Raw genomic sequence first — 12572 nt, forward strand, 5'->3', positions numbered from 1 at the left:
TAAAAATACCGTATTTGCCCTTTGCCCTTAACAAATAGATCTCAATGTCCTCAGTAAATAAATATAAAGGCCTGACCCCTTCAACTTACATAGCGACGCATAAAGGGCTATTATTACCACGAGCGGCACAATGTTGTCATTAACAGCACTTCCCTATTTTCAAAGCCACGGCAAAACACCTCCGAACTATTTCAAGTTTTATGTTCTTTCACTTTTTTTATGAACACAATTCTTGTTTTCTTTGGAATGAACGTTCTGCGTTCGGTTCCTTTTTTCTTTCAATTCTGGATGTAAACCTCCCAGTCACACGATTCATATGGGTTCCTGATCAGTAGCCTAATTTTAAGAGGACATAGTTAGGCCCTCACTTCACGGAGAGAGGCACACCTGTCCGACCGGAAGTTGCGATGACGCTACCATCTTTATGTAAACATCCCAAGCACTTCGATTCTCTTTCAGACAGTCTTTTTTTCTTCTCCGTTTCGCCACGATGGTGGCTACAGTCCCGACGCGCTGTTTCCACCGGCCAGTGAGTCTCTATGAGCGTCCCTAACCCCCTACAGAAACAGGTGTGGGGCAGGGCCTAACCCTCGAGGCCAGCAGGGGAGGCGTCGCGTGGGCCTGCACGGCTGTTTAACTACACGTGGGCCGCGCTGACCCGGACTCTGCGCTCTGGGGCCGCGGGGCTTGGGAGCACGCGCGCGGCCCCGCCGACGAGACCGGCGGCGGCGCGGGCAGCCCGGCGGGGCGGGGCGAGGCGGGCCCGGCGGAGCAGGGGCCGGGCGTGCGGAGGTAGGACCCGCCGGCGGAGGCGGGCTCTCCGCCGCCGCGGTCGCCGCGCTCTCCGCTCGCCGCGGGCCGGCGCTCCGATCATGTCCTGGTGGCGTGCGGCGCTGTCGGGGACGCGGCTGATCCGGCGCGGGAGCGGCTCCGCGCGCCAGCTCGGCCGGGCGGCCGGAGCTGCAGCCTCCGGGTACGGGGTCGGCGTGGCGCGGAGGCCTCGCGGGGGTCTGGACCAAGCGGTGGGCGCGGGGGCCTCTTCCCCTGGCGCCGGGGTGGGGGGCCCTCGAAAGTGGCGGGAGCTCAGGAAGGGTGGGGGGAGAATGGTGCCCTAAGCGGTTGTGTAGACTGACCGCTCCTGTGACTCTTAGGATGGAAATACCCTCCCCCCCCCCGCCCTCCCCGCATAATAAATTGGGATTTCAGATAAACAGAGAATATTTGTTTAGTCTTAGTGTATCCCAAACGTTGCACGAATCATACTTGGACTAAACAGTCACTTGCTCTTTATATGAAGTTCTAATATAATCGAGCATTCTGCATTTTTATTTGCTAACTAAACCTGGCAAGGCTGCTGCAGGAAGTGAAGGAGCCGCTTCCTTGCTAAATGGCCAAGTGTTTGAGGATGGGGATTGTGACTTAGGCTGATGTCGCCTCTGGCTAGACCGAGGATTGCTTTCCTTGTACTTCCCCAGTGCTGTGGAGGATCCACTGCCTGGGCTGATGCTGTGTCACCCACAGGCCCCTGCCGCTGCTCCAAGGTGGTTCTGCCAGCTGGCATATCTGTGCCTGCCACGGTGCATCCATCCTTCTGTCTTGGAGTCTCTTTCTGCTTACTTGGTGTGGTAACTCCGACCAGTTCTGCAAGACTCCACAAACTTCTTTTTTTTTTTTTTTTAATTTTTTTTAACGTTTATTTATTTTTGAGACAGAGTGAGACATTTCATGAACGGGGGAGGGTCAGAGAGAGAGGGAGACACAGAATCTGAAACAGGCTCCGGGCTCTGAGCTGTCAGCACAGAGCCCCACGCGTGGCTCGAACTCACAGACTGTGAGATCATGACCCGAGCTGAAGTCGGACGCTCAACTGAGCCACCCAGGCGCCCCAGACTTCTTATTTTTAATGTTTATTTATTTTGAGAGAGAGAGAGAGAGAGAGAGAGAGAGAATGAATCCCAAGCAGGCTCCATGTGGTCAATACAGAGTCCCAGGTGGGTCTCCATCCCATGAACTCTGAGATCATGACTTGAGCCAAAATCAAGAGTCCTACGCTTAACTGACAGAGCCACCCAGGCGCCCCAAGACTCCAGGAACTTTTGATTAACTTTATTGGCTAAGTTGGTGACCCACTTGGGAAGGTGCTAATCACTAATCACGTGGTATTAATTATTTGACTGACAGGTCCTTGGGTGTTTTTTTCCAATGATATGTATTCCTGGAGCATTTAGCATTTTGCCTACTTAGTATCTAGTAGGTGCTCCATAAATGTGTTCTGGCCAGTGGGTACATGAGTACTGAAGTGAAAAGTTGCTTGTGCACTTCTCAGTTAATGTCCTTTTCTTTATTGGGTAATAACTTTTGCCAAGCTTAACCAGAATCGGAGGAGAAAGTTGCTTTCCAGAAACTTAGTCTTTTATTTGGGTGGGTAGAGGGTGATATTTCAGATGCATCTCCTAACTCCTCTCACTCCCCAAGGAAACATTCCTGTGAAGGTTCTGTTGAAACTACTTCAATAGTAAATATTGTAATAGATGTTTTGGGGATGACAATTAGATGTGGGACTGGAGATGAATGGAACTTGTTTTCTTAGTTGATAAACCAGACAGGTTGCTGATTTATTACATTAAAGCACCTTCTTAGGTCCAGGTCAGTGCTACTTACTGCCCCTGCCCCCCTTTCCCCCCCTGGTTTAGGCTCCAGGAACTCAGCCTGCTTTTTTCTTGGTTTGCACCCTCTGCTGTCTTCCTAAGTTGGCTGCAGTCTCCCTAGTTTGCTACTCCTAACCCTTTCCTGAGATAAGTGCACAGGCCCTTTTTGTTTTAAATATTTCCTTGCCAACCATTGGGAAGCAAGGAATAATAGATTGTAAACATTGGGGAGTTCTAATGTTATAATGTTCCCTTGGAGTGGTCTCTGCCTCTAACTTTTTGTAATTACTGAAGGTGATGTTTGCTATAGCATCCTTATTCTAACTGCATAGGCATGGCTATATAGATCAGTTACTCATCCTCCAAGGATAACATATAAAAATCTATTTTTTTTTTTAAAGTAAGTTCTATGCCTTGATGTGGGGCTGAAACTCACAACCCCAAGATCAAGAATCACATGCTCTACCGACTGAGCCAGCTAGATGCCCCCAACATTTAAATTTTAACACTCACAGTGAATGAATGAAATGTTTAGAGGGAGATTTTTTTCTATCAAAACTTGAGTTTTGCAACATAATGGTAAGGAAAATATTTTTTGAAATATTTGAAGCTTCAATTCTTTATCTTACTCTCTTAATCTTTATATAATTTGAGTAATTCTCTTGAAACCTGGATTATTTTATGATTCTTTTGTAAGATTTGTAATTTTACTCTAATTAGTTTGCATCCGGATGCTGGATATGGTTTGGACAATGCAGTAAGGCCTGGCTGATGATGAAAGATAGGTGGATGGGTAAAGGTTTTAGGCATAGGCATAGAGATTTGGTGATACAAAACTAGTCAATTTTTAGTGACTATATTCCTGTTACAATGAATGCCCCTTTTACAAGCTTCCAGCAGCTAGGTTTTGGATAATAAATATCTAGAGGATCCCTGTAATTAGGGAATAATATTAGTAATGTTAAACGTTATTGAACATTTACTGTGATCAAGGCACTGTTCTACTTTTTATCAATTCATTTAATCTTCATAAAACCCTTTGATGCAGGAGTGACTATTATTCCCATTTTACGGATTGGGAAACTTGTAGCTATGGATGTTGTGGTTGAGATACCTTAGTTTCCTTAAAATCTTTGAATCTTTGTAGATTGTCTGTTTCACAGGGTGTGCATGGAGATTTAGCATGTTTTAATAAGAAAATGGGAACTGTATTTTTAAACTAATGGTCAGGTCATAAGATCAGTCTTTAGGACAGTCTGTTTGAAATTTGGTGTTCAGAAATAAGAGTGCACCAGGCTTTAAACACAGTAAATGTGACTTAACCAAATATTTAAGGACATTAGGAGGCTAGTTAGAGAAGCACACAGTCCCTTTTGGTTTTAGTAAACAAATACTTTGTAAACTGATATTTTGTACTAATAATAAGTAAAATTATTTTTTCTGTTTCATAGATTTGGATCTATATCTGCATATCAGGTTTTATTCAAATGGATCTTGTCTGATATATTGTCTTTAATGATATGTTATCTTTAATGTTTAAAGCTACATTGCCTTTTAAAATTCTTTTTAGGATGGGGAACAGCACATCATCATCTTTGGGGAAGTCAGCAACTGCTCCTGTGAATCAGATTCAAGTGAGTGATGTGGGAGATGTAGGAAAAAACTTTCCTATGTGGAAAAAGAATTATGTCTTACACATTTAATGTGCTTTTTCAGTATCCGAACTGACATAGTTCAGCAAATGAATTACTAAGTATATATTTTAAAATCTCTCAAAATAATCCATGTGGCAGGAAAGTTCTAGATCATTTTGGTAGTCACAATTTACGAGATTTATTATTAATAGAGCCTTTACTCCCTCTAAGTTGGATCTGTGAAGTTAGCTCCTCCTTTCCATCAGACCTAACTCAGGTCTACTTTTGATAGCAGTCAAGCTGTTTTTAGCTAGGGATCGTGTTTGATTTTGGCCTGGGAAGCTGTTTAACAGCTTTCTTCCCTAACAGAACTTTGTACGCTGTAGTTACTCTATAAATGATCCCCTCAGGAACACCATGTGCTGCTGTGTACTATTTTCCTCTCTTTCACTGCAAGCCCCAGTTAATTTTGCCTCAAAAAACTTCTCTTGTGTGTATGTTTTTCTTCCCTTGTAGTCTACATCACATACTCATGTTTATCTTTCTCTGTTCTTCACCACCAACCACCACCACATATAAACATTTCTGCCTTTAATTTATTTGGCTAAAAAACAGCTGATGAATGTAACAGCAATGTTGGAAACCTGTTGTGAGGGAATTGCCTCTTTGAAAAGAATACAAAATCATGAAAACTTAGCAAGGTTGAGCTTGAGAGAAGGTGAGAAGGATCACTCGAGGAACTGTCACCGTCATCTTGACTTTCAACTCACTTTGGAATCTCTTCACTGTTTTTACTGCGTGTCAGCACCCGGGATGCTCAGCTGTCTCTAAATGACGTTTCAGTGTGCCTATAACCTCAGGCAGCATGGTGGAGGAAAGAGCACACTGGGTTTGGTGTTGGGACAGGTTGGGTAAAATCCTAGTATTGTTAACTTGTCAGCCTCAATTTTCTCACCTATAACATAGATTCATTAATACATTTCCAGTGTGACTGGCTTTCCCCGAGACAGACTTCTATACTAAATATTATGAATAAGCAGAAGAGAAAGCATAAAAGTAGACCCATTTGCAGATAGCTAGACTGTGCCTTAAAATCGTTCTGACACCAAATGATGGATGTACCTTTAGAATTACTTTGCCTGGGTACTCTACCCTTTGATTTTTGGCTTTCATCTGGAAGGTGTTGCTTATGACCCACATAAGAACAAGTTAGACAGATGTTTGGGTGCTAGACCCGTCTGTTCAGAATCTCTTGAAGGACCTGGGCATTCAAATATTTAGAGACAAAAAAGAAAACAAATTTCACAGGTGACACAAATGCATAGCAAAGTCTCATGGTCTTTGTGATAAAGGCCTGGAGAGTTGTTTCCAGACCAGGCTGATCTTAGAATCATCTGGGACATTTTTTTTTTTAATAGTATCTTTTTTTTTAAATTTATTTTCTAAAGTTTATTTATTTTGAGAGAGAGTGAGCAAGAGAGAGCACACATGCACAAGCAGGGGAGAGAATCCCAAGCAGACTCCACATGGTCAGTGCAGAGAATGATGTGGAGCGTGAACTCACGAACCTTGAGATCATGACTTGAGCCAAAATCAAGAACCACCCAGGCGCCCCTTTTAAAAGTAGTTTCTGACTTCTGCATGAAACCTGTTGAATCAGCATTTCTGGTAGTGGGTTTTCCAGGAACAACAGTGTAAGAAGGCCTTATCAATACTGTAATAAGATTTTTTTTTTGTTTTGTCTTTTTGTTTTTGTTTTTTACTATAAAGATATACAGGAAGGAGTGCAAGTTGAGGGGTAGGTTGTTTTTTTTGTTTGTTTGTTTTTTAAGCTTATTTGCTTATTTTGAGAGAGAACACAAGCAGAGAAGGGACAGAGAAGGAAGGAGAGACAGAATCCCAAGCAGGCTCTGCACCAACAGTGCAGAGCCTGATACTGGGCTTGAACTCATAAACTGTGAGATCATGACCTGAGCCAAGATGAAGAGTCGGCTGCTTAACTGACTGAGCCACCCAGGTGCCCCAAAGCCTTACATTTTAAAGAGAAATCATGTGTCAGTCCTCACCATTAAAAGTTAAAGACGGTAAGGAGTTAACTTCTGAATACCTACTGAGTATTTAAGAGGCAAGGTAACAGAGTTTAAGTGCCTGGACTGTAGAATTATACTTGCCTGGATTCAAATCCCAGCTTTCCAACTCTTATTAGATGAGGACTATGAGTAAGTCACTTAGTTTCCTCTGTGTCTCACTTTCCCCATCCGTAAAGTAGAGATAATAACTGGACCTTATCTCAGGATTATAATGAGGCTTAAATGAGCTAGTAAAGGTTAGGTGTTAAGAATTGTGTCTGGCACACAGACACGTTTGCTGGATATGAATGGGCTGTGATTATTGTTATCACTCCATGCCAGCTTTCCATCTGTTACATCCTTTTGACCTAAAAACATCCCTTGGAAATGAATAATATTCTCAATATATAGATAAGAAAATAGATGATGGGGCTTAGTTTGAGCACTGTGTCATGAGACTCCAGAATCCATACCCTTTCCACTATAATCATGATTTCTTTCCAAGAGTTAATGCCTAGAATTAAAATAATTATTTTGTTTGTTTGACTTCAGGAAGCAATTTCTGATAATTGTGTGGTGATTTTCTCAAAAACATCTTGTTCTTACTGTACGATGGCGAAAAAACTTTTCCATGACATGAATGTTAACTATAAAGTGGTGGAATTGGACATGCTTGAACATGGAAGTCAATTTCAAGATGCTCTCTACAAAATGACCGGTGAAAGAACCGTGAGTATATCTTTGGTGGTGCTTTTCCCCCAGATAGGTGGTGACTTCGGTCACCTAGAGCCTGGACTGTCGTGTGAGGAAAAGTGGGCCAGGTGTTCACTCATCCTCTAAGAATTTTGTGTTGATAAAGAAATGGCAGATCTGGGAACAAGATTCAGAGACTGGATACAGCAGAGTTCATTCATTTTATTTTTATTCTTGGCGTGGTGTGTGTGTGTGTGTGTGTGTGTGTGTGTGTGTGTGTGTGTGTGTTTTGACTGGAAGAGTGGGGTGATAGTGTTGTCATGAGTCTTTGTGAATCCTTAAGGTCCTCCTGGAGCTCCGAAGATGAAATCCTTCCTCCCTTTACTTGAACAGCACAGACCAGGGGTCAGTCTTCAGGGACTGTGCTAATAGGAGTGCTTTAGTTCTTCATGTTTTTAGATTCCTGAAATTTGTCCAGTAATATGCATTTTATTCAGTGAAATGCATTGTCAGGAAAATATACAATGTCGCCATTTCCCTTTTTGTTTCTGTTTGCATGGAAGATGTTTAATAGCATATCTTCCCTTTTAGTAAACAAAGAACCACCTACGAAAGAACCACCTAAACGTATAAACAATAACTATAGACTATTATTTTACCTTTTATATGCCATAGCAATTAGAAGGAGGGGCTTAAGTGTCAGATTGCCCTAGATTTAAATCTTAGCTCTGTCATTTACTATCATTGTGACTTTGGACAAGTTCCTGTGCCTCATTTCCCTCCAAAATAAGGCTAAAAATAGTACCTACCTCAAGGGTTGTGAAGATTTAAGTACATACTTTGTGAAAGAGGGTAGTCTGACATCTGGTGTATAAAACTACCCAGAGTGTGAGGGTCTATTATTATGTGAAATGGTCTTACACTTCTAACAAGAGAGTGATGACCTAATCTTTTGTTTATCCAACAGGTACCAAGAATATTTGTCAATGGAACTTTTATTGGAGGTGCAACTGACACTCATAGGCTTCACAAAGAAGGGAAACTGCTTCCACTAGTTCATCAGTGTTATTTAAAAAAAAGTAAGAGGAAAGAATTTCAGTGATGTAGGTGCTCATAATGTTGCCAGTAAAATGTTAGTGATTTAAAATGATCATGCCTGATAATGCCTTTTAAATGTTTGAGGATGTTTTAAAAATGTAAATTATCTTTATGGGAAAGTTCTAAAACTAATGAGCAATAAATTGCTGTGGAAATCTCTTCTTCCTACTTGCCAATTCTTGAGCAAAGGGGATGATATTTAAAACTAAAGGGAATTGTATCAAAAGATGAGGAGAGAATGTATTTTATTAGGAATTTAAATATGGGGGCACCTGGGTGGCTCAGTTGGTTAAGTGTCTGACTCTTGATGTCAGCTCAGGTCTTTATGTCAGGGTCATGGGTTCAAGACCCGTGTTAGGCTCCACTCCAGATGTGGAACCTACTTAAAAAAAAAAAAAAAAAAGCCTTTAGGAATTTATATATGAATTTTACAACCAAGAGCTAGAAGTTAAGCATTTGGGATTCTTTATTCTGTGTAGTATTCAGAAGGAGTTAATTCCTTACCTTTTATGGCTTTCAGTGGTGAGGACTGCTTTGTAATTTTTCTCTTTAAAATGTAAGGTTTGGGGCGCCTGGGTGGCGCAGTTGGTTAAGCGTCCGACTTCAGCCAGGTCACGATCTCGCGGTCTGTGAGTTCGAGCCCCGCATCAGGCTCTGGGCTGATGGCTCAGAGCCTGGAGCCTGTTTCCGATTCTGTGTCTCCCTCTCTCTCTGCCCCTCCCCCATTCATGCTCTGTCTCTCTCTGTCCCAAAAATAAAAAAAAATAAAAAAAATAAAAAAAAAAAAAGTAAGGTTCTCCCAGTTATGGTTGTCAGCTCAGTAGGGATATCCTTGTACTATATTGAGACAAACCTTCACACTTTGTACTTCTAGGGTAAGAGAAATATATTAAATTTGTCAGATGGAATGAAGTTTATTTCAGAAAAACCAAATTACTCCTTTAATGACTTAGTAGTTCCAGGGAACAGAACTGTACCTAAGGGGAAGAAATTATAAGGAGGAAGATTTCAGCATTTTATGAAAATGAACTTTTGAAATAGTTCAGAAACGTACTTGAGATTTATTGTAAGGTGGAAAGTTCTGCTTTCCAAACTGTGTCGAAAGGGTGTTGGAAATGTTCCATGAGAGATCAAAGTATTGGGTAGGAGGTTAGACTGTCCCTCTAGTAATTTCTGATGTAGATAGTCTTCGATTCTGTGACTGATTCAAACTATATCTTAGTAATAAGATATATCTTTTGGAAGTCTTGTTTTAGAATAATTAAAAATATTTTGGATACTTTATTAATCACATCCCTGTTTCAAGCTTATCAACAAGAGTTAAAAAAAATTTTTTTTAAACGTTTATTTATTTTTGAAAGAGAGCACGAGCAGGAGAGGGGCAAAGAGAGTGGGAGACACAGAATCCGAAGCAGGTTTCAGGCTCTGAGCTGTCAGCACAGTGCCTGACACGGGTCTCAAACTCATAAACCATGAGATCATGACCTGAGCTGAAGTCGGACGCTTAACTGACTGAGGCACTCAGGCAACCCTCAACAGGAATTTTTTAAGTGCACTTCCTAGGAAGCATTTTCCTGGCTGATCCCACAGAGTCACCAGGGCAGATTGCCAGATGCTGGGAAGAGAAAACTTCTCAAAGGTGGGAGGACAATGCACTGTAAGAGAAGAGTGCTTTTGCTTTCTGGTCTAGCTGGACCAAGGAATCTGGGATAGTTCTGCAGAAGACAGCTGATAGCTTTTTTGGCTATAAGCCATCAATGATGCTTCCTCCATGGACTTATTAAATTGCCATTAGGAGACCTTGATAAAACAAGAATTTGGACTATTTCATTCTCATATGGCAAACTACAATGCTGGAATGGAACAGAGAATGGAATGTCCTTTAGTCCTTTATTCTGCATTACGTCATGAGAAATTTTACATTTGCTATGTTGTAAAATTTTTGTTAGAGAGTAGGGAAAATATACTTGTTACCTGTGTGTTATTGTAATTTATAATAGGAAATATGTATTTGGTCTTAATCCCATTCCTGGCATACAGCCCCTAAAACCCTTGGAATTTGCTGTGATGAGAGCCATAAAGGTGTTATGTTAATGAGAAGACTTTTGGGAACGCCCTTAAGGATGGGGTCTGGTTGCCAGGAGAACCAACCCTGTGATTACAGTGTACTTTCCTACACTGTAGGAGAGGGAGAGGGACTGGACATTGACTGCCCTCATTGGCCAGTGATTTAACCAATCATGACTATGCGATGAAGCCTCTATAAAAAACCCAAAGGACAGGGTTTGCAGAACTTCCGGGTTGGTGAGCACGCGGACATTCAGGGAGAGTAACATGCCCAGAAAGAGGACAGAAGCTCCCACCCTTTCCCAGTATCTTGCCCTGTATCTCTTTCACCTGGCTGTTCTTGCTGTGTGCTTTTACTTATCTTATTATTATGTTTTAAATGTTTATTTTTGAGAAGAGTGAGTGGGAGAGGTGCACAAAAGGGGACAGAGGATCTGAAGTGGGCTCCACGTTGACAGTAGAGAGCCTGTCGTGAGGCTTCGACTCATGAACTGTGAGATCGTGTCGTGAGCCAAAATCAGACGCTCAACTGACTGAGCCACCCAGGCGCCCCCCTTGCTATGTCCTTTTAAAATAGACCAGTAAATGGGGCACCTGGCTGGCTCAGTTAAATGTCCAACTCTTGGTTTCAGCTCAGGTCATGATCTCACTGTTCTTGAGATTGAACCCCGAGTTGGGCTCTGTGCTGCCAGTGCAGAGCCTGCTTGGGATTCTCTCTCCCCCTCTCTCTACCACTTCCCTGCTAGCACGCTCTCTCTCAAATAAACAAAAAAGCCACACCAGTAATCTAGTAAGTAAAATGTTTCTCTGAGTTGTGAACTTTCTAGCAAATCAGTTGTCCCAGGGACTGGGTTCTTGGAACCCCCATCTATAGCTGGTCAGTCAGAATAACAGATGACAACCAATGTCAGGCAGATTGGTATCTGAAGTGGGGGTTTGAGGGGCAGCCTTGGGGACTGAGCAGCTGCCCTGACGTGCCAATCCTGTTTGACCAAGACTTTTAGTTTTTTTTCTAGTTTATTTTTTTCAAGGGAGACAGAGACAGCATGAGTGGGTGAGGGGCAGAGAGCTTGGGGACAGAGAATCCCAAGCAGGCTCTTAAGTGTCAGTGTGGAGCCTGATGAGGGGCTCAAACCTTTGAAACTGCAAGATCACAACCTGAGCCAAAACCAAGAGCAGGACATTTAACCAACTGAGCCACCCAGGCTCCGCTCCCCACCTCCCACCACCCCGCTCCAAGACTTTTAGTTTTAACTGAAATGGGCTAGTTAACTGTTAACTAGCAGTTAACAGTGATTATACCTTCTCTTTTCAGAGAACATTATTATTTAAGAATTTTTTTAAGTGTTTATTTTTGAGAGAGACAGAGCACGAGTGGGGGAGGGGCAGAGAGAGATGGAGACAGAATCTGAAGCAGGCTCCAGGCTCTTAGCTGTCAGCACAGAACCCGACACAGGGCTTGAACCTGTAAACCGTGAGATCATGACCTGAGCTGAAATCAGACGTTTAACTGATTGAGCCACCCAGGCACCCCCGTCTATTTAATTTTTCATGTTACGATATGAAAAATACACTGTTTGCTGTAGCCTACCAATATTAAAAACATGGGCCATTTGTTTCTCATTTTATCACTGATCAATTTATACTTGAATCAACAACATAGCTACCAGGGAAGCTGGAAAGCTGTTAAGAAAAAAAAAGGGGTATTTTGTCTTAATATATCTGGATTGTTTACTAATATAAAAATTAGCATTTGAACAATATTTTTAAAGTCACGTCTTCTTGATAAGGTTTAATATTGTTAATTACTTCTTAAGTCTAGTTTTCTCATCTGTGAAGACATGTATAACTTGTGATCTTTCTTCATATAATGACAGTCATCTTGAAATAGAGAACTATAAAGTCAACAAAGATGTCCAAATTCTTCGTAGGTGTATTCTGATGTAACTTACTCTTTGCATAACCTACAGCTCAGATCTTAGCAGAAGTGTTATGAGAATTCAGAGAAAAAATAAATGTCTGCATTGGTACTAAAACAAACTTTTTGCTGGCATAATTGATTTTTGGTGTTAACATTACTTTTCCCAAAGGTAACTGAGTAATTTTTTCACGAAAGAAAACTATTTTAAAACTCCTTTAGAATGTGCATTTTGGTTAAATCCAGAGATCTACAAAAGAATCCTCAACCACATGTATTTTAAATATAATTATATACAATTAGAGGCATTATAAAGCCAGTGTTAATTATCAAACTTCAATTTCATCTTATTCAAGTATTATAACATTACTAAGTGCCTTAGCTTTTATAAGACATATTATATAACCTTAAAATTCTTAGTTCGTTGAAGAAATAAAGACAATTA

At 41.5% G+C, this 12572-nt stretch overlaps 1 protein-coding gene across 3 annotated transcripts; it reads left to right on the forward strand.

The window, feature by feature from the left end:
- The first annotated feature begins 455 nt into the window (after positions 1-455).
- Positions 456-8301, forward strand: GLRX2 (glutaredoxin 2). Of its 3 annotated transcripts, none has more exons than XM_047841633.1 (4): positions 456-569; positions 4219-4282; positions 6904-7080; positions 8012-8301. In XM_047841633.1, the coding sequence occupies exons 2-4, from the start codon at positions 4220-4222 to the stop codon at positions 8144-8146; spliced, it is 375 nt and encodes a 124-aa protein (XP_047697589.1). In that variant the 5' UTR covers positions 456-569; position 4219; the 3' UTR covers positions 8147-8301. The 3 variants fall into 3 exon arrangements, with proteins under 3 accessions (XP_047697589.1, XP_047697588.1, XP_047697587.1); XM_047841632.1 differs by having other exon boundaries at positions 464-529; XM_047841631.1 differs by lacking the exon at positions 456-569 and adding an exon at positions 775-973.
- Positions 8302-12572: the final 4271 nt, after the last annotated feature.

Source organism: Prionailurus viverrinus, chromosome F1 (genome assembly GCF_022837055.1).
Source record: "Prionailurus viverrinus isolate Anna chromosome F1, UM_Priviv_1.0, whole genome shotgun sequence".
Classification (NCBI taxonomy): domain Eukaryota; kingdom Metazoa; phylum Chordata; class Mammalia; order Carnivora; family Felidae; genus Prionailurus; species Prionailurus viverrinus.

What these genes read in the sequence shown, in the direction of transcription:
- GLRX2 (XM_047841631.1), top strand. Translation starts at nt 873, where the DNA reads ATGTCCTGGTGGCGTGCGGCGCTGTCGGGGACGCGGCTGATCCGGCGC. An exon ending in CTCCTGTGAATCAGATTCAA is followed by an intron (nt 4,283 to 6,903) that starts GTGAGTGATGTG and finishes GTTTGACTTCAG; the next exon opens with GAAGCAATTTCTGATAATTG. An exon ending in AAATGACCGGTGAAAGAACC is followed by an intron (nt 7,081 to 8,011) that starts GTGAGTATATCT and finishes TTTATCCAACAG; the next exon opens with GTACCAAGAATATTTGTCAA.